Source organism: Orycteropus afer, unplaced genomic scaffold, assembly GCF_000298275.1.
Source record: "Orycteropus afer afer isolate SDZICR_OR568_19922 unplaced genomic scaffold, OryAfe1.0 scaffold00049, whole genome shotgun sequence".
NCBI lineage: Eukaryota > Metazoa > Chordata > Mammalia > Tubulidentata > Orycteropodidae > Orycteropus > Orycteropus afer.
In genome coordinates this window covers 6440988-6463004 of record NW_006921636.1, presented here as the reverse complement: position 1 = coordinate 6463004, position 22017 = coordinate 6440988, and the positions used below count along the sequence as shown (strand labels likewise).

General features: G+C 45.9%; 1 protein-coding gene across 1 annotated transcript in view; it reads left to right on the top strand.

Annotated features, from left to right (window-relative positions):
- The window catches only part of RNF114 (ring finger protein 114), a 20616-nt gene extending 16095 nt beyond the window's left edge, over positions 1-4521 (top strand). Inside the window, exons 5-6 of the mRNA XM_007938322.2 lie at positions 2938-3045; positions 4456-4521. Coding sequence (XP_007936513.1) covers positions 2938-3045; positions 4456-4521 — 174 coding nt within the window. The remainder of the gene's footprint in view (positions 1-2937; positions 3046-4455) is intronic.
- The last annotated feature ends 17496 nt before the right edge of the window (positions 4522-22017 follow it).

Here is a 22017-nt window from a genome sequence, read left to right as displayed (position 1 = left end):
TTATCAAATGCCTTTTCTGCATCAATTGATATGATCATGTGGTTCTTCTCCTTTGTTTTATTTATGTGGTGGATGACATTGATTGTTTTTCTAATGTTCAACTCCATCTTCAAGAGGTTTTAGTTAACGGTTCTTAATGACTGATTGCTGACTGAGAGAGCAGGTGTGCATAGACACAGACAAGAATACCACCCACCTCTGCTCCCACTACCCATTTTCAATTTTAAACTGAACTGGAAGGCCTCAACTATGTTGGTAATTGTGAAAAGCAAAATAGGACGTTCAGTAAAAATAGTAGAGGTGATCCAGTTTGGTTCCTGCCGTCACTTGCTCAGCCTTCACTTTCAGGGGTGAGTGAGTGCAGAAACCAGTGTGCTGTTCAGATTACGTGGAACACACCTTACAGGGCTAGTTACTGCCAGAAGCATCCTGAACCCAGTCCTTATGGCCCCTAAACCAGGTCTTTTTTCACTACATCAGAAAACGGCCTTCATAGAATGCTCATTAGCATTTGAGTAATACTGTGTGGAAGTTTACAGTTGAATAATTGAAATAAGTCTTATGGACAAATACCAGATCACATGTTCGAAAGACTGGCTCTTTGACTGTCCTTCATGAGATTGCGGTGTGTCCCACTTCAATGCAAATGGAGCACGTTCTAGGTACCATAGCCAGTTTTTTTTGGCAGCTGTTCCACATCGAGATACATGTAAATTTGCTTCCTTTTTAAAAAAAAAAAAAATGTGTTGTGATGAAAAGATAGCAAACCACTTGCCAATTCAACTTCTTTTACACATTCTATTAAACATTACCATAAATTTTTACACATCTTTGCCTGTATTTACATACTTCATAAAATAGTCTTTGATGTGGACTCATTTGGCGAAAGGTTATGTGCAGTCATAATTTTGGCTGGCGTTGCTGACCTCTGTGGTTTCTGGTACCACAGCCGAATGCTCTTTCTCCCTCTTCTCTTGACTTCCTGAAATCTCTCCAGTTACTGCCTCCACTGAAGCCTTCTCTTCTTCAGCCTCCTGTCCGCTGTTTAGCTCTTCCTCATCTAGAGCTCCTTAACTCCAGTAATTCAGCCCTTCTCTGGACACTGCCTCCCTGCTCTCTGGTCCTGACCCATGCTCTAGCTCCACACCTGCAGCTCTTCCACTGGAAGAGTCTTCCACTCAGAGTCCGCCTTGCCAGGCCCTTTCATCACCCTGTCTTCCTTGCAAATGAGGGATGGGGTTCCATCTCCAAACCAGAGCATTTATGCCTCGCCCCACCTCCTCCCTGTTCAACTGCACAGATTTTCCATTCTAGCTAGACTAGTTGTCTGGCTGCTTCTAGTACTGCCGCCTCGCCTGATTTCCACGCTGCTTCTCTCCTAAAAAAAAAAAAAAAAAACTCTCAAGTCAGTTTCAACTCACAGCGACCCTTTCTTGGGTTTCTGAGGCGTATCTCTATGGAGGTAGATTCCCTAGTCTTCCTTCTGAGGAGTGGCTGGTGGGTTTGAACCGCCAGTCTTCTGGTTAGCTGTCAGATGCTTTAGAGACTACGCCACCAGAGCTGCTGCTTCTGCCCTGGAGCAGGCTTTTGTCTTCTCGTTGCTTTTCCAAATCCCTCCCAACCTTCAAAGCCCAAAGCAACCCCTGATATGAAGCCTCTTCAGCCTGACTCCCCTCATCTGAGCATTTACTTTTATCAGATCAGCACATATGTTCTTGGGACATAACTCGTCTGGTTGTTTACCTGATTTCTTTGTGCTTTTGGGTCATCAGGGAGTTCTCGTGGCGCTGTCATTAAAGCATTGGGCTGTTAAGCAGTATGTCAGCTGCGCCACAAGAGAAAGATGGGGCAGTCTGCTTCTGTAAAGATTTACAGCGCTGGAAACCCTGTGGAGCAGTTTGCCTCTGTCCTATAGGGTTGCTAAGAATCAGAGTCAACTTCATGGCAGTGGGTTCGGTTTGGGTTTGGGTCATCTTGTATACTGAGTTAGAGGGTGTTCTGGTTACCTAGTGCTGCTCTGACAGGAATATACCACAAATGGGATGGCTTTGACAAATAGGAGTTTTTTCTCTTACAGTTTGGAGGCTTTAATTCCAAGTTCAAAGTGCCAGGCTCTAGGGACTGGGTGAAAGCCCCTCAACCTTGAGCTTCAGCTCTGCCTCCTGCTCCTGGCCCACTGGAGGCTAGAGGCATTTCTTCACTCAGACGGCTGTTGACTGCTGAGACTGACAAGCCCAAGGTTGACAAGTAAAAAGGCACAGTCCCGATGTTACCAAACCACATGGCAGGCCACTAATTCAAGTCCACTGTAAGTCCCCAGGTCGGCAGAGCATGGCAGGCTGCTGAACAACAACACGGCTACATGTAGGATTCAAGCGTGCCATAAGCTAGAGACCATGACCAAAGCTGCTGCTTATATATTTACTCTGAGTCTAGCAATGCCAGAAGTTCAGGCTTCAGAGTAACTGGACTTTTTGTTACATTGTAGAAGCAGACTGCATCCCCAAAGCAGCTACTCAGCTGCTTGTGGTAGGTAGGTCCCACCATGGAGCTGATTGCCAGTCTCATCAGGGGGAATAACTACCACTAGCTGCCCACGCACTCATCCAGGCCCAGCCAAGTTGACACACAACCTTAACTACCACAGAGGACCATACTCGGTACTCCTCCGTGCACTGACATGCTTTCCTGACCCTAGTAAGGGATCAGAAAAAAGATGACATCATGACATAATCCTTTACCCACCCCCAAGTGCCATTGACTTGGATGGGAAACACGTGGTATTTCTGGGATGCTGAGATGTTGATGTGCATGTGAGGGAGTGACTGGGCCCTGGCTGGGAAGCTGTCTTGGAAGGAAGGAGGCCAGACACAGGCCATGGGAGGCTGATGTCAGTCTGGACATTGGGTGCCTAAGACCTCGCTTCTTTGTTGAAAGGTTTGTCCGATATGTGCTTCGATGCCCTGGGGAGACCCCAACTACCGCAGCGCCAACTTCATAGAGCACATCCAGCGCCGCCATCAGTTTTCTTACGACACTTTTGTGGTGAGTCTGGAGCCCAGGCTCTGCTCTCTCCCCGGGGACAGCACAGCTCCCTCACTTCGCTTCTGTGGGGAGCTCTGGGCCCCATTGCTGAGCTTGGTCACCTGATGAAATGGGCGCCTAGTCCCTGGAGGGGCAGCTGTGTGGTCACTACTCATGAGCCACGTGGGTGGCCAGAGCCTCGTTGTGTGGTTTGTATTTGAGAAGATGAATGGTTGGTCATCTAGACAAGTTTGCCTTTTTTCTTCCCCCCTAAAAATTTTTTTTTTGCCCACGTACTTTTGGTGTGTATAGTTTCTACCTGTTGTTTAATTTGTATGTATAGCTACATAGATCAATCTGAAGCTCAAGTGCTCATGGGACCAGCAATTACTGGAAGCTGTCCTCATGAGGATTTCCAAGCTGGAGAGTGGGTGGCTCATTAAGGCAATGGGGAGAGTAGCTGCTGTCACTTCCAGCTGATTCTGGAACTGATGGAAAGCCAGGCACACTGTGGCCTGTCTCCTTCCCTATCCACCCCTCCTCCAGAAGCCAGAAATGCAGACTTTCACATGAAGTGTCACAGATTTTATTTTTTTAATACCTCAGGTCAAACAAAGCACATTCCTGAGCCAAACTGGTCATCAAGTTGGCATCCATCCCCCAGAGCTGGGTGGTTTTGAAGTGGCACACTGTTGTCCTGACAGTCCAGTGAGAGAAACATGGCCACTGTTGGAAGTGAACCTTTCTTTACACAAAATGTCAAGTTAGGCTTTAGAGTAGGATGAAGTCTCAGTGTCTGCATTTCAGGAGCTGAGAAGGGACGCCCAGATCTTTCCTAAGGTGCCATAAAGAGTATTTATTTATTCTGAGTCTTAACAGTGCCAGCAGTTGAGGCTTCAGGGTAACTAGGCTTTCTGTTACGCTGTAGAGATGAGTAGAATTGCTAAAAAATGCCCAAATAGATAATTTTGTCTCAATAAAGAAAGTTTTACTATAGTTTCTCTTGTATGTTATGGTCCTAAAAACCCCATTCTGTGCTGGGCCCTGAAGTCACCGTATAGAAAAAACCCTCAACCAAGTGTGTTTGTGCAGGTTTTGGCTTCCCCTGCCAATGAGCTACATTAAAATGTGGCAAGCATTTGGTCTGTGCCAGGCCCCCTTCTAAGCGTCTTACGTATGCTGTCTGGTCCTCACAGTGTCCATGTGAGGGGAGGCATCCTTGTTCACATTGGAAGGGTAAAGCAGTAGAGCCTGGAGAGGTTAAGTTATTGCCCACCATTAGACAGCTAGCATAGCAACCAGTGGGGCTAGGTCTAGCCCCGGGAAGCCCCTGGCGAAGCCCATCACTGGACTGCCCTTCCTCACTTACTGAAAGCAAGTCTTTGCAGCTGCAGACAGTTGCAGCAGCTGAATGTCTGTGTTTTGCTGCAGGATTACGATGTTGATGAAGAGGACATGATGACTCAGGTGTTGCAGCGCTCCATCATAGACCAGTGAGCAGCCTCTGCTGTCCATCTCCCATCCTAGAGCTTCCACGTGAAACACCGTCAATGTACAACAGACCTGGGAGTGAGCCATGGCATTAAGGACAGGGCCCTTCTGGCAGGGGAAATAGGGGCCCAGGTTAGAGCCCCCTCTTTCCCTTGGGCTCTTACCAAAGCTGTCATCCCCTCCCATTAACCTTGTTTGTCACATGCTCTAGTCTTTTATTAATCCTCAGCTACTGCCTCCCCTGGAAGAATCCAGCTTCCCACTTCCACCTGCTCTTGTCTCGTATTTGTTCCTCCAGGCTGTGTTCACCTCTCAGGTCCTCCAGGCCAGCCCGGACTTTCTGGGTAACAAATAGCACAAATGAGACAAGCTTCTTTGTCCCTGAGGGGTGTGAGCTCTAGCAGCAGTGCGTCTGGCAGTGAGAACCACTTAGCGTGCTACGCAGCTTCCTGTGAGCTGTCATTAGCGGCAGCTGCCAGAAGCTGGAAGTCCAGTCCTATTGGGCTGATGCGGGAAGGTTCAGTTATAGTATTTTCCTCCTGCGCACACCCGTAGTGTTAACTGGTTCAGTCTTAAATGCCTGCCTGGTGCCTTTTTAGGATAAGGTGTTACCATATATTTTTAGTGAAAGCGTTTTCTAGGTTAGGAAAGTTAAAACCTATATGTCCATAAATGGAGCAAAAGGGTCACCTTAGAGAAGTGGGAGGGTCATGGCTTTTTCGTTCTGATTTTCAACTAAATGAGCTATTTTCCTGTGACGGCATCAGGTTTACGTCTATTTGGGGGCTTGCTTACAGTCTTGTCCTTGAAGCATGAAAAGGAGTTGAATAAGGAGGAGGAGGTGGGAGACTCCAGTGGATTCTGGCTCTGTATCTTCTTTTGGTGACTCAGTTTGGACTGAGCTTTATTTGCCTGTCACTGGTGGGTTTCCTTGTGAAGCTGGTTTAAGCTTGTAAGTCGGTGTGTGTAAACCTTCCCTCCAAACGCAGAGAAAGGTTTTAGGCAATCTGATAGCACACCCCATTGCCTCTGATGACAAGATAGACTGTTCTTAAAGGAGCCACGTTTCCTGATGAACAGTTGTTGGTAACAGCTGTCTGCTGGAAACTTGGTTTGGGTAACAGGTCAAGAAGCCCCAAATTCAAGATAGTTCATGAATATTAATAAAGTATAAAACGTTTGTCAGCCTACTTTGTAGGAGCAGAACCTCTGATCAACCGAAAGGCACATGAAATTAGGTCCATTTTGTCATGTGAAACATCTCAGTCTGAATGTGGCGATGCTTTTCGCCTGTGTCCTGCTGCGGGACTGCTTCCTCCCTGCCGGGCAAGGCTGGGCCCATTTGAGGCAATAACTTTCTGCCACACTGTTGCTTGGGAGGGTCCCAGCATTAAGGTCGGCTTCCTCTCTCTAATTTCTGGAGATGGCTCGCTCAGGCCTCCCTGGGCCAAGAGCATCTCTGGAAGGTCTGGAGGGGCCTGGACAGAGGCTTGTGGGAGGGTCTGAGGGGAGCACCATCCAGCTGGTGGTTCAGAGAAACTTCCTTTCTCGTATTAAGTGCACTTCATGTATTTCTAATAAGATGACTTTCCAGAAAGTGAGATTTGTTATGTTCTGGCTTTTAAAAGGCAAAATAGAAATAAATTTCATAATATATCCAACTGGTAAGTGGTAATGACTGTTTTCATTAAACACCATTTGCCAGGAAGCCTCCAGAAGACTGCTGAGGGACAGGTTCTTGTCTGTCACTGAGTGGGGCAGGCTGGCTTCCCATCACACTCCTCAGCTGGGCCTCGCTGGGCAATGAGCACAGTCCCTGCTTCCCACAGCTGGAAAGCTCCAGTGAGGCGAGAGGTGGGCTGCTCCGGGAAGCAAGGTTGTTGGGCACGCTCCCATGACGTGGCAGTAACGCAGGGACGTCACAGGTTCCACAAGCTAAGATTTCAGTCCCTAGTGTGTTTGACTCTACACTCTGCCACTGGTTGGGGATGTCTGGCAGATGTCCCCTTTCTGAACTTGCTTCTCTATCGTGAAATGGGGATAGTGATTCCTTACAAGGATGTTAGGATTCTAGGAGCAGTGTATGCAAGGCCTGAGCACTGTGCCTGCCGTCTCGTGGCTTCTCACGTGAGGCTTGGCTGCTGAGCTCATCTGGGCTTCTCCATGCCCATCCCCATCCCATGGGAACCTTGTGGTTGATATGGCCCAGACTGAGCTGCTCCTGTCCAGCTGCCTCCACTTGGGCCCCTCCGTCTTCCCTGTCATTCCCTTCGGCAGGTACCAGAAGCTGCTCAAGCCAGAAACCTGGGGATCCTCTCGCCCCCCCACATCCATACAGACTACTTTGGCTTAAGGACCACTTAAGCTCTGAGTTCTCGTTACAAGTCAGGAAGTTGTAATCTCTGCCTCTGTTTCCTCAGGGGGCAAGTACACGGGCTGTTCTTGAAATCCCTTGTCATACCAAAATACCAAAAAAAAAAAAACCTCACTGCCATCGAGTCAATTCAACTCGGCGACCCCTCCTTGGGATACATCTCTAAGGAAGTAGATTGCCCAACCTTCCTTCCAAGGAGTGGCTGGTGGGTTTGAACCTCCAGCCTTCTGGTTAGCAGTCAAATGCCTTAGGCGCTATGCCATAGATTTTTAAGAATGAAATTTAAGGCCTGAATGAAAGAGGGGACAAGCCAAGTGAATGTATGGGAAGAACATTACAGCAGAGGGAACCAAGTTCAGAGGCCTGGAGATGGGAGCATGTGTGTACCCTTGAGGAACTGCAGTGAAGAGGTGGCCGAGACAGTCAAGCTGGAAAGGACGAAGGAGCCATGTGGAAGACGGGTCGTCCAGGGTCTGGTAGGTCAGGAGGACTTTGATGAAGCTGGTACATTGGGGGCTTCTGCTTCTGAGTGACATGAGCTGGCTTCAGTTTAAATAGAATCCTGGCAGCATATAGGGAAAGGAGTGTCCCAGGGAGAGACCGAGACGAAGGTGATGGTGGCTAGGAACCATGTGGTAGGAACAGGAGCGCTGAAGTGGTCCAGTTTGGTCAGACACTTCTTGAGGTGTGAGAGGAGTCTGACTCCCAGAGAACAATGTGGGACAAAAAGATCATGAAAGACCAGGGTTTGGAATTGACTTGACGGCAGCGAGGGTTTTTTGGACTCTCTACTTATATATTAATCAATTTATTCCTCCATCGATATATTAATAAATTACTTAACTGAAAAAAAGGTTTACTTGGTCTGATAGAGACAAGTGAGACCCCTGAGACTGTGGCCCCTAGTTACCCTTCAGGTCTGGAACTGAACTCTTGTGGCCTCCAGCCAAACAGTAGACAGGCATATGGAGTGAACATTTACATCAGACAGATACACTCCTTGGAGCAATCAGTCAACCTGTGGGAGAACAGAAGGGCAGTGTTTGCACAGGGAGACAGTTCAGGGGGCTGGAGTGCATGGGAGGGAAGGACACAGGGACGTTAACTACAGGGAGGAAGTGGGGAGAGAGATGTTACACTGTGGGGAATTGCAGTCAATATTGTGAAAACAAAACGTGTACGAGGTACTGTATGGAAAACGAATTTGCTCTGTAAACTTTCACCCAAATCACGATAAAAATTTTAAAAAAAACTCCTAAGTCTGGAGCCTGAATGTCTGGGTGAATAGAAGTGTCTTTCGGAGAAGAGAAGAAGACTCCATGAGGAACAGATGGGAGAATCAGTGGTGTGTTACAAATGGGTACTTGGGGCTTGGGATGAGACTGCAGGCATCATCCACAGATGCAGAAAGTGCCAGCTCTCAAGCAGCTTAAAGAGTTTGAAAAGGATGTGCCCTGGGATATGACGTTATCTACTCTGATGTCAAAGATGCAAGTGGCTAAAACTGTTCCTGAAATGTATGAGTAGACAGAAGCAATATTTCTACATTTGTTTAGGTAGATATTTGAGAATTTCATCCGCGGTGATAAAAGCTCTTGGGTTCAATTTGGCTGGAAAACTTTAATCTTTCAAGGGAAGAATGGGCAATTTCCTTATAATCAGATATATGTGGTATCTACTAAGTACTTATGTGCCAGCACTGTGCTAGGCACTAGGGATTCAGACATTAAATTACATCATAACAAACTGATACACGTTCATGGTAAGAGGCCAGTAAATAGTAGCTACGTAATAAATGACCTTCTTCTTTGTAGAGAAAGGAGCCCTGGTGGGACAGTTCTTAAGCACTTGGCTGCTAACCAAAAGTTTGGCGGTTCAAACCCACCCATAGGCTCCATGGGAGAAAACCTGGCAATCTGCTCCCATAAAGATTACAGTCTGGGAACTCTTTGGGGCAGTTCTGTTCTGTCACACAGGGTTGCTATTAGTTGGAATTGACTCTGGCACCCAGCAATGACAACAAAGGAGAAAGGGAGGTTCTATATCAGAACTAACAACTACTCACTGACTTTCTAGACGCAGGGGAAGACTGATGCCAAGACACATGGAGATCGCCAACGGACTCTGGGCCATGGACGTTAGAAGGACTCGAGGGCCTTCCTCCAGAGCTGGTACAGAGAGAAAGCTTTCCCCTAGAGCTGGTGTCCTGAATTTGGACTTCTAGCCTGCTAAACCATGAGCATTTCTGTTTGTTCAAGCCATCCACTTGCAGTGTTTCTGTTAAGCATCACTAGAAGACTGAGACATCCTGTCAGGGAAGCAGCACTCTGGACTAAGACACCAGGTGAGGGGCTGCACACAGGCCTCGAATTCTTGGCTCACCCACCTTGTGTCCCAATTACAGCGGCTATCTGCATTAGAACTTCACGTGTTACGCTCCTGCAGAACACTCCTAACATTAAGAAGGGCATTTACTAAGCAGGGGTATAAATGCCCCCAATAGATCATGGGGGCCTTGGTGGCATAGTGCTTAAGGGCTCTGCCGCTAACTGAAAAGGGTGGTTGGAACCCACCAGCTACTCTGCAGGAGAAAAACATGGCAGTCTGCTCCCATAAAGACAACAGCCTTGGAAATCCATGAGGCATTTCTGTTTTGACCTGTAGCATTGCTATGAGTTGGAATCTACTCTGTGGCAACAGGTTTACTAGAAAGTAAGCTCCTGGAGGTCGTGGTTCTCATTTCTCTACCTCTGTAACTCCATTGCCCAATTTTAAGGTTGTCAGATAAAATACAAGACTCCCTCTAAGGCGAATGGGACCATATCCATGAATATATATAGCTTTAAGGATATTTCTACATATGTATTATGTATGGAAATTATCAAACCATATCATCAATATCACACACAAGTAAAATTTTGCTGAAGATAATTCAAAGATGGTTGCAGAAGTATATTGACAGAGAACTAGAAGTGCAAGCTGGATTCAGAAGAGGACATGGAACTAGGGATATCATTGCTGATGTCAGATGGGTCTTGGCTGAAAGCAAAGAATACCAGAAAGATGTTTGCCTGTGTTTTATTGATTATGCAAAGGCATTTGACTATATGGAACATAACAAATTAATGGATAACATTGTGATGAATAGGAATTCCAGAACACTTAATTGTGCTTGTGAGGAACCTATACATAGAGCAAGAGGCTGTCATTTGAACAGAATGAGATACTGCATGGTTTAAAATTAGGAAGGGTGTGCGTCCAGGGTGTATCCTTTCACCATACTTACTCAATTTCTATGCTAAGCAAATAATCTGAGAAGCTGGACTATATAAAGAACACAGCATCAAGATTGAAAGAAGACTCATTAACAACCTATAATATGTAGATGATACAATCTTGCTTGCTGAAAGGGAAGATGGCTTGAAGCACTTAATGATATAGATCAAAGACTACAGTCTTCGGTATGGATTACACCTCAACATCAAGGACCTGAAAATCCTCACAACTGGACCAATAAGCAACATCACAATGAATGGAGAAAAGATTGAAGTTGTCTAAGATTTCATTTCACTTGGATCCACAATCAACACCTGTTGTGGTTACCCAGTGCTTCTCTTCACCAAATCATCCCACAAATGGGATGGCTTTAACAAACAAGAGTTTATTCTCTGACAGTTTGGAGGCTTTACGTTTGAGTTCAAAGTGCCAGGCTCTAGGGACTGGGTAAAAGCCCCTTAACCTTGGGCTTCAGCTTTGCCTCCTACTCCTGGCCCACGGGAACTAGAGGCTTCTCTTCACTCAGACAGCTGCTGGCTGCTGAGACTGACAAGCCTAAAGTTGACAAGTAAAAAGGCACAGTCCTGATGTTACCAAACCACACGGCAGGCCATTAATTCAACTCCATTGAAAGTCCCAAGGTCAGCAGAGCACAGCAGGCTGCTGAACAATGACATGGCTACATGCCATGGGTTTAAGCGTGCCATAAGCTAGAGACCATTACCAAAGCTGTTTCTTATATATGGGAAGCAGATCATATTCCTAAACCATGGAGTTGATTGCCAGTCTCATCATGGGGAATAACTATCACCAGCTGCCCAGCCAAGTTGACACACAAACTTAAACACCATACATACCATACAGTCAAGAAATTAGATGTCATATTGCTGAGGTGAATATTTAAATTAGGTAGATACACTCTTCGGAGAGATCAATCATGGGAGAATAGAAGGGCTGTGTATGCCCAGGGAGACAGCTGGGGGGCTGGGGGGCGGCAGGAGTGTATGGGAGGGAAGGACACAGGGAAGAGGTGGTTATGGGGAAGAAGTGGGAGGGGAGCTGTTGCATTGTGGGAGGTTACAGTCAATGTCATGAGACAAAGTGTATGTGAACTGCTGTATAGAAGATGAATTTGTAAAATAAAATTTGCTCAATAAAATTTAAAGAAATGAGATGTCATATTGCACTGGGCAAATCTGCTGCAAAAGACCTTTTTTAAAGTGTTACGGAGCAAAGATGTCACTTTGAAGACAAGGTGTATCTAACCCAAGCCATGGTATTTTCAATCGCCTCATATGCATATGGAAGTTAGACAATGAATAAGAAAGACTGAAGAAGAGTTGATGCCTTTGAATTTGTGGTGTTGGCAAAGAATATTGAAAATACCATGGACTGCCAGAAGAAGGAACACATCTGTCCTGGAAGAAGAGGGAATAGCCAGAGTTCGTCTCACCTACTTTGGTCACATTGTCAGAGGAGACCATTCCCTGAAGAAGGATATCATGCTTGGTAGAGCATCAGAGGAAAAAAGGGAAGACCCTTAATGAGATGGATGGACACAGTGGCTGCAATGATGGGCTCAAGCATAGTAAGTGTTGTGAGGATGGTGCAGGACTGGGCAGTGTTTTGTTCTGTTGTACACAGGGTCGTTATGAATTGCAGCTGACTCAATGGCAGCTAACAACAACATTTATATGTGCTGCAAATATAACCATGGCCCACTGGAACTAGAGGCTTCTCTTCACTCAGACAGCTGCTGGCTGCTGAGACTGACAAGCCTAAAGTTGACAAGTAAAACCATGAATATAGTAGAAAACACAGAGGGTGATAGTTAAGGTTGTGTGTCAACTTGGCTGGGCCAGGATTCTAAGTGGTTTAGCAGTTACGGTATAGTTATCACCCGTGATGAGATCTGATGTAATGTAATCACCTCCATGATGAGATCTGCTATGAGCCGTCAGTCAGTTGAGAGTTTCCTTTGGGGTGTGAACTGCTTCCAATATATATGGAAAAGCTCTGGAAAAGCTCCCTGGCTTTTTGCTGGAGATCCTGTATCTGGTTCATCATCTGGACTTGAACTAGTGGCTGCCATACTGCCTGCTGATCTTGGGACTGTTACCTTTGCAGCCTGCAAGCCAACAGCCTGCCATCTTATCTGCCAATTTTAGATTCATTAGCCTCTGCCAAAGGGGCAGGGAGGCCACAACTTCTGACCTCCTCTAACCCCACAAGAGGAAGACAGAATCACCATCAGCAGCCCAGGTGAGGCCAGACATGCTACCTCCCTCCAGCCCTTTCACCAACCCTGGCACCAACCGTTCCTCCCATAGCACCCACCACCTCTTTGCTGGGTTCTATAATTCACTGCAGTAGTCACACACAACTCACAGATTATGGGGTTTATTAGGGAAGGAACACGCTCAGTCTCTCTCAGCCCACTGTCTGTCAGCCCACAGTCTCTCTGTCTCTCTCCCAGCAGTGCGTGTCTCTCAGTGTCTCTCTTCCAGCAGTGTATGTCTCTCAGTGTCTCCCAGCATTGCGTGTCTCTTGAATCTCCCAGCTGGCAGTGAGAGATTTCTTCTGCCTCTAGGAGGGCTCCTTTTGAGCCTGGCAGAGTGGCAAACTAACCAATCCCAACATCAGAATCCTATACACCTGAGAGAGAGCAGGAACCTTCCAGAACATTGCTTTGTGCTGCTCCCAACAGAAATACCCCAGGTGGATAACTTTAACAATCAGGAGCTACTCAGCTGCTCACGGCAAATTCCACCATGGAGTTTTACAAAGACTTATGGCTAGAAAATCCATACCAGGTAATTTACTACACTGCAGCCTCCAGAATCAGCAGCCTGTTGTATTGCCTGCTGATCTGGGGCTCATCAGCCCCTGCGAAGCCTCCATCTTAAAGTCTGACCCAGCCTCTCCAACTGCTTGAGCTGTTGCCTTGAGATTTTCCTTTCTCTCTCTCTCTACATACACACACACACACACACACACAAACTCACTGCCACCGAGTCAGTTCTGACTCATAGCGACCCTCTTTGGGTTTCCAAGGTGGTAAATCTTTACAGAAGTAGATTGCCCAGTCTTCCTTCTGTGGAGTGGCTGGTGGATTTGAACTACCAGCCTTCTGGTTAGCAGCTAAATGCCTTAAGCACTACATCACCAGAGCTTATATATTGTTGTTATGTGCTGTCAAGTTGGACCCGACTCATAGTGACCCCTCTTTGGATTTCCAAGGCGGTATCACTACGGAAGTAGATTGCCCCATCTTCCTTCCAAGGAGTGGCTGGTGGGTTTGAACCACCAGCCTTCTGGTTAGCAGTTAAGTAGTTAAGTGCCTTAGGTACTATGCTACCAGAGCTCCCGAGCTTATATATACACATACATACATACATACATATATACACACATATACAATATACATACATACGTATTTGTTATTGTTAGGTGCTGTCAAGTCGGTTCTGACTCATAGTGACCCTATGTATGACAGAAACACTGCCTAGTCCTGCACCATCCTCACAATCCTTGCTATGTTTGAGCCCATCATTGTAGCCACTGTGTCAATCCATCTTGTTGAGGGTCTTCCCCTTCTTTGCTGACCCTCTACTTTACCAAGCATGCTATCCTTCTCCAGGGAATGGCCCATTCTGACAGCATGACCAAAGTAGGTGAGACAGAGTCTGGCTATTCTCACTTCCAAGAAGCATTCCAGCTGCACTTCTTCCAGGACAGATTTGTTCCTTCTTCTGGTAAGCCATGGGATTTTCAGTGTTCTTTGCCAACACCACAATTCAAAGGCATTAACTCTTCTTCGGTCTTCCTTATTCATTGTCCAGCTTTTACATGCATGTGATGCAGTTGAAAATACCATGGCTTGGGTTAGGTGCACCTTAAAGTGACATCTTTGGTTCTTAACACTTTAAGAGGTCTTTTGTAGCAGATTTTCCCAGTGCAGTACAAAGTCTGATTTCTTGACTGCTTGCTTCCATGGGTGTTGATCATGGACCCAAGCGAAATGAAATCCCTGACAACTTCAATGTTATATATAAATTTATAAACCAAAACCAGACTCACTGCCATAGGGTTGATTCCAACTCATAGTGATCCGCATTGGCTTTCCAAGGTTGTAAATCTTTATGGAAGCAAACTGTTTCATCTTTATTCCATGGAGCAGCTGGTAGCCAAATGCCTTAACCACTACAGCACCAGAGCTCCATATATATATATATCAAAGCTTCAGTGGTTTTGCTTCTCTGGAGACACCAGCCTGAGAGGGACAAAGCTATGAAAATGTAACCATAATCAAACACCTTGAGGGAATGAGTCACTGGGCCTGGGCCTCAGGACCACAGTCTTTTTTTTTGTTTTGTTTTTAATTTTATTTTGATTTGGGTGAAGATTTACAGAGTAAATTCACTTTTCATACAGCAGTTCACATATACTTTGTCTCATGTCATTGACCAAAATTTACAATGCAACAGCTCCCCTCGCACTTCCTCCCCATAGTTACCTCTTCCCAATGTCCATCCCTCCATACTCTTCTGCACCCTGAGCTATCTCCCTGTGCATAAGCAGCCCTTCCTTCTCCCATGATTGTTCTCTCCAGGGTGTATGTCTACTTGAGGTAAATGTTTAACTCACTTGCCTGTACTTTGTTTGGCGGAAACCACAGGTGTGGGTACAATTCCAGACCTGAAGGGCAGCTAGGGGCCATAGTCTCAGTGGTTACACCAGGCTCTATTGGACCAGCAAACCTGGTCCCCACCACCTTTTTTTTTTTTTTTTTTTTTGCCTCCAAATGATTTTGAGTTTTGTTCCACATTGTTCTCCCTCTTTATGCAGGATCTCCTACATCCCTTCCAAGTGGATGACATTGGTAGCCGGGCACCATTTAGTTCTTCTGGTCTCATAGTTATATAGGTTGCAGATCAGATGGTGTACCAGTCGCTAGGACTGATTGTTTCCATTCATTTTGGTTTTCTTCTTTCTTCTTGATGAGGAGACACCCATTGTTGCATCTAGATGGCAGCTTGCTAGCTTTTAAGATCCCAGTCACTACTCACCAAAGTAGGAGGTGGAACAATGTTTTATATAGTATGTTATGCCAATTGAGCTTGATGTCCCCTGCGACTATGGTCCCAAGCCCGCAGGATCAACTACTCGGTCGCTCTGGGTAGCTGGCTATGACGAAGCAATGACCATAACCTTGCCCCTTGTCAGCTCTACTATACACCTGGGAATTCTGATCACTCACATAAACTTATAGGACCATTGTCTGCCAACCCTATATATGATCTTGGATACACTCCCCATTTAGACATACCTAATTGTTTAGCCTGTCCCCCTATCTATCCGTCCATATACCCCTGTTTGCCTTCACTGACAACTCAGTACTGTATATGCAAAAGGGTTCATATTTGTTGTCTGTACCTCCCATGTACCTCTCTATGTCTTTCTCATCCTCAATGGTGCCATATTGGTCACTCCCATTTGGTACATTGCCCTTCTCTTCACCCAAATCAATATTTATCACTATCTATCTAACAGCGTTCCCTCCCCTCCCCTCCCACCCCTGGTAACCAACAAAGAAAATTTCCTTCAATAGATAAACCTTTCCTTAAGTTTTACAATAACGGACTTATACAATATTTTCAGGACCACAGTCTTGGGGGTCTCTAAGGTCAACTGGCATAACATATTCCACAAAGACAATGTTCTATTACCTACTGTGGTGAGTAGCAGAGTTTTAAAAGCTTGTAAGCAGCCATCTAAGGTGCAGCTATCGGTCTCTCCCGTCCGGAGCAAAGAAGAGTGAAGAAAACCAAAGGCACAAGGAAACAATTAGTCCGAAGGACTGATGGACCGTGTGAACCTCGGCCTCCAAAACGCTGAGACCTGAAGAACTAGATGTTGCCCAGGAACCACAGCTGACCACTCTGAAAGGGATCACAATAGGAGGTCCTGGATGGAGTGAGAGAAAATGTCATAAAGTTTTACTGGTCTGATAGGGACTCGTGGGACCCCCAAGACCACAGCCTTGAACTAAGGCTTGGAATTGAACTGACCCCAGGAATCCACTTTCGGCCAGACAGGCCTATAAGGTGAACAATAACACCAGGGCGGTACTCCTTAGAACCATGAACCATACAAAATCCAAAGGGCAGCATTTGCTCAGGGAGAAAGCTCATAAGGCAGGAAGGGATGGGAAAGAAGGACAAATGAAAATGGTAAACACAGGGAGGATGTGGGAAGAGTGCTATTACATTGTGGAGACTGCAGTCAATATCACAAAACAAAACGTGTAGGAATTGTTGAACGGAAAAGCAAGTTGCTCTGTAAACTTTCACCCAAATCACATGCACACACACTCACGAACACAGACTCGCTCTCTCCAGTTAATGTGAATTTCAGTTTCTCTCTCTAGTTAATATGAATTTCAGTTAAATGGCCATATATAATTTAATGTGAATTTCAGGTAAACCATAAATAATTTTTCAGTATAAGTATGTCCCAAAGAAGGCATAGGATGTATGTTAGTAAAAAAAAGACTTGATTGTTTATCTGAGATTCAAATTTAACCAGATGATCTATAGTTTTATTTGCTGAATCTGGCAACTCTCCCAGATGTATATTAGCCTCATAAATGTCCTGAGCATCTACTGGGTCAGGCAACCTTCTTATTCAATCGTGTAATTTTATTAATGCTTGTCTTCCCCACCAGAAGTTAAACTCTTGAGAGCAAGGATTGTGTCTGTCTTGTATATCACTGTATCCCCGTATTTGGGCCCAAACAAATGCGATTAAAATTTCTGGAATTGAAAATGGAACTAATGGGGCCTTGCTTCCATGGCAACTCACCAATCTCAGAATTAGGGTCTGGTGCAGTGGTAAAAAGGAGCTCTGGTCACATAATGCCTAAGGCATTTGACTGCTAACCAGAAGGTTGGTGGTTCAAACTCACCAGTCACTCCGCAAAAGGAAGACTGGGCAATCTACTTTTTCAATGATTTACCGCCTTGGAAACCCAAAGGGGGTCACTATGAGTCGGAATCGACGGCATGGCAGTGAGTTTGGTTTGGTTTTTGCAGTGGTAAAGAGAGCCTCAAATGGGCAGTGCCCCTCCCCCATGCTCTGGCTGGTCCCACTGTGCATCACTGTGGGGAGGCAAGCCCTCAACCAAGAAGCTAGAACTTGGAAGGCAGAAGGGGCGAGACTCAGATGGGCAGTCCAAGGTGGAGGCAGCCAGGTAGGGACCTGGCCTGTCCTTGATGTGGTCTCTGGATACTGTCACCTTTATTCCTCTCTTGTTACCACTGTTGTCCTGCCTCAGGGCTCAGCTGGGCACCCTGAGTACAGGAATAACCATAACGATGATAATTTTTTCATCTCTAGTTCCTGACATGAGGCCTGCCCTCAAGCAATTTTGATTGACTCCTCCCCCTTTAGCCCCAGAAAGATGATCACAACCAGACCCTCAGGCTTACTCCAGGAAGGCCAATGTCATTGAATCCTCCTAACCAGCCCAGCAGGAGGGGAACTAATAGCAATCCCATTACACAGAAGAGGAAGTGGAGGCCAGAGAGGGAGAGTAATTTGCTCAGGCCAGGAAGTGATCCGGCTTGGTTCCTAATTACAGTTAGAGATGTGTTTAGGATTGGAGTCAGATTGCCTGGAGTCTCCTTCCAGCATCCAACTCACAATGTGACCTTGGACAAGCTATTCTAGTATCTTTGTACTTCAGTTTCTTTATCTGTAAAATGGTGACATCAGTAGTGTCTTCCTCAGAGAATTAGGGGAATCTAATGATACAACTTTGCTTGCTGAAAGTGAGGATGACTTAAGGCACCTACTGATGAAGGTTGAAGAATACAGTCTGTAGTATGGATTACATCTCAATATAAAGAAAACAAAAATCCTCACAACTGGACCAATGAGCAGCATCACAATAAATAGAAGATTGAGGTTGTCAAAGAATTCACGTTGCTTGGTTCTACAATCGATGCCAACGGGAGCAGCAGTCAGGACATTAGACGACGTGTAGCATTGGGAAAGTCAACTGCAAAGGAACTGTATCAAGTGCTGAGGAGCAAGGATATCTCCTTGAGGACTAAGGTGCGCCTGACACAAGCCATGATATTTCCAATCGCCTCGTATGCATGTGAGAGCTGGACAATGAATAAGGAAGACCGAAGAAGAGTTGATGCTTTTGAGTTGTGGTGCTGGCGAAGAATGCTGAAAGTACCATGGACTGCTAAAAGAACTAACAGATCTGTCCTGGAGGAAGTGCAGCTGGAATGCTCCTTGGAAGCAAGAATGGCCAGACTTCGTCTCACCTATTTTGGTCATGTTGTCAAAGGGGACCATTCCCTGGAGAAGGATGTCATGTTTGGTAGGGTGGAGGGTCGACAAAAGAGGGGGAGGCCTTCAACGAGATGGATTGACACGGTGGCTGCGATGATGGGCTCAAGTATAGCAGGGATTGTGGGTCTGGCGCGGGATCGGGCAGTGTTTCGTTCTGCTGTGCATGGGGTCGCTATGAGTCGGAAACGACTCGACGGCACTTAACAACAACAACAACAACAACAATGAAATTGTCCATGTGAAGTATTAGACCAGGGCCTGGCACAAAATAAATGCTTAATAAATATGAGTTGGATCCGACTCATAGCAACCCCTCCTTGGGTTTCCGAGGTGGTATCACTACGGAAGTAGATATTGCCCAACCTTCCTTCCGAGGAGTGGCTGGTGGGTTTGAACCGACAGCCTTCTGGTTAGCAGTCAAATGCCTCAGGCACTATGCTACCAGAGCTCCTAATGAAATTGTCCACGTAAAGAATTAGAACAGGGCCTGGCACAAAATCAGTGCTTAATAAATGTGAGCTACTAAGCCCTGGTCATGCGGGGACCAGTCTCTGGAGAGGGCTAACGTGCTTGGTAAAGGAGAGGGTGTGAAAACCGGGAAGCCTCTGAATTAGATGCACCAACACTGTGGCTGCAGTGATTGGCTCAAGTGCAGCAGCAACCATGTGGAGGGTGTGGACCTAGTGGTGACTTGTTCTCTGATACACAGGGTAGTTATAGGCTGGAGCTGAATCAACGGCACCTCATAACATGTACATGTGAAAGCTGGACAGTGAAAAAGGAAGACTCTAGAACTGAGGCATTTGAATGATAGTGATGGTGAATATACCACAGACTGGGAAAAGAAGAAACCAATCTGTCTCAGAAGAAGTACAAGGATGCGCCTTAGAAGTGAGGATGGCAAGACTTTGTCTCACGTACTTTGGACATGTTACCAGGAAGGACTCGAACTGGAGAAGGTCATGACTGATGCTTGGACAAGTAGAGGGCCAACGAACTAGGGGAAGACACTCAATGAGATGGATTGACACTGTGGCTGCAGTGATTGGCTGAAGCATAGCAACAGTCGTGGGGCGGGTGCAGGACCTATTGTAGATGGGGTCGCTGTGGGTCAGAATCAACCTGATGGCATCTAACAACAACTAAGTCCTGGTGGTGCAACAGTTAAGCACTCGGCTGCTAACTGAAGGGTTGGTGGGTCAGACCCACCCTGCAGCTTCACAGAAGGACCTGGCGATCTGTTCTCTAAAGATTTAAGCCAAGAGAACCCTATGGGGCAGTTCTTCACTGTCACATGGGGTCACTATGAATCAGGACAACAAACAAAATCAGTGTGACTGTTGTTTGTCTCATCTGTTCCTGAGACCTCCCAGTACCTGGCCCCACCTCAGCAAGCCGATGGCTAAACACTACTATTAAGTGAGGTGTTTCCCAAACTGGGCTTGAAGATAGAACTCCCCGGGAGCCACTTGGGAGCCACTTGCTAAAAAAAAGTAGGTTCTCTTGGAGATTTCGAAAGGGCCTGGGTATGTGTATCTTTCTAAGAGCCTCAGGTAAACGCCTCCTTAGGCTAGTTTAGGAAATCTAACATAAGCCGACCTAGTGCTCTGCTGTTGTTATGTGCCGTCGAGTCAGACCTGAACCATAGAGAACCCTCCTTGGGTTTCCGAGGCAGTATCACTATGAAAGTAGATTGCCCAACCTTCCTTCTGAGACTCTAGTGCTCTAGATTGCTACAAACATTTTATAATAGAGGGGGGATAGGGACTCCTTGCTGGTCAGAATCAGGAGGCAAGCTCAATGCTTTACAGGTTGTAAGACTGAAAATGGGAAATAGCAGTACTTTTTCTGCTTATATAAATGATTTAGGCTATGTATATAGTCTCAAATTGTCTCCCCACAAATTACTTACAAAGGCAGATCAGTACCTTGGCAGTGGAGAACCCTAGCGGGTACCATCTGAACCAGGTGGTAGGAGGTAGTACCACCCATACAGGGACAAAGGGATGTGGAACTCCTGCTGGGACTCCAAGAACACAGCACTTCTGTGGTTCTTGGCCAAGAAGGTACAACCTGCATCTAATCAGAAGGAAACATCAAGCAAATTAAACAGCCCAAACTCTTCCAAAGTGTCAAGTTCACAGTAAGACAAGGGAAGGCTGAGGAAGTGTTCCAAATTAAAGGAGAGCAAAGGGGCAGTACACTAAGTGCACTGTGTGATCCTGGCCTGGATCTCTGATGGGCAGGCAGGGCAGTGGGGGGTGCCATAAAGGATGTCACTGGGCTAATTGCCTCCATCTGAGTAGGGACCGTGGATCAGATGATAGTATATTTTATCAGTATTAGATTTCCTGATTTTGATCATTATACCAAGACCAAGAGAATGTCCTTGTTCTTAGAAGATACACAGTGAAGACGCTTAGGCATAAAGGGATGTGATGTCTCCAACTTTTCTAAATGGTTCCCGGAAAAAAAAAAATGTGTGCATAAATAATACAGTCACGTGTCATTTAACATCCGTGATATGTTCTGTGAAATAGAAAGCTATGTGATTTGGATGTTGCAAGAGCACCATATTGTAGTCTCATTCTGCTTTCTCTTTAAGCGTCTTGAACAAGCCTCTGCCTTAGCAGTGACCATCAACATGCTTAGAGCAATTCACTTTTGTGTTTGATCCTCAATCCACGTCATTAGCAATTTCTCCATATCTGCTGTAGGTTCCTCTTGAATGTTCATAAGCCTTGAAAACAATCAGTGGAGCTGATCCTTCAACAGCGTGGAGACTTTTTTGTTTTTGAAGATCCTCATGTTTATCAAGTGCTACATGCTTAAATCACGAGCAAAACCGTTCATTGATTTTCTACCTTTGTGTTGTTTAATAACTTTTCATTTCACTTCCAAACTGATATTTCTCCTTTGCCTCTTGATGCTGTTACTAGCACTGCTTTTGCTGTGTTTGGGAGCCATGAAAGGAGGGCTGGTGGCACAGTGCCTGAGGCATTCACCTGCAAAGAGAAAGTTGGCGGTTCAAACCCACCAGCTGCTCCACAGGAGGAATCTATTTCCATTAAGATTTACTGCCTTGGAAACCCAATGGGGGTCGCTATGAGTCGGAATCAACTCGATGATGGCAGTGAGTTTGTTTTGGTTTGGGGGAGCCATGATGCACTGCATGGTAATGTTTCCAAAAGAAGATTAAACAGATAACACTACAACACTCAAGAGACACTCAAGAGACACTCAATACACGAGATTACATGCTGCTCCCTATGAGTTGAAGTATACCCTGTTACACAGTAAATATTTTAGATAGAAAGTACAGTACAGTACATCATAAGCCAGTAACATGGGTGATTATCATAAGGAGCTCTGGTAGCATAGTGCCTAAGGCACTTGACTGCTAACCAGAAGGCTGGCGGTTCAAACCCACCAGCCACTCCTTGGAAGGAAGGTTGGACAATCTACTTATGTAGTGATAATGCCTC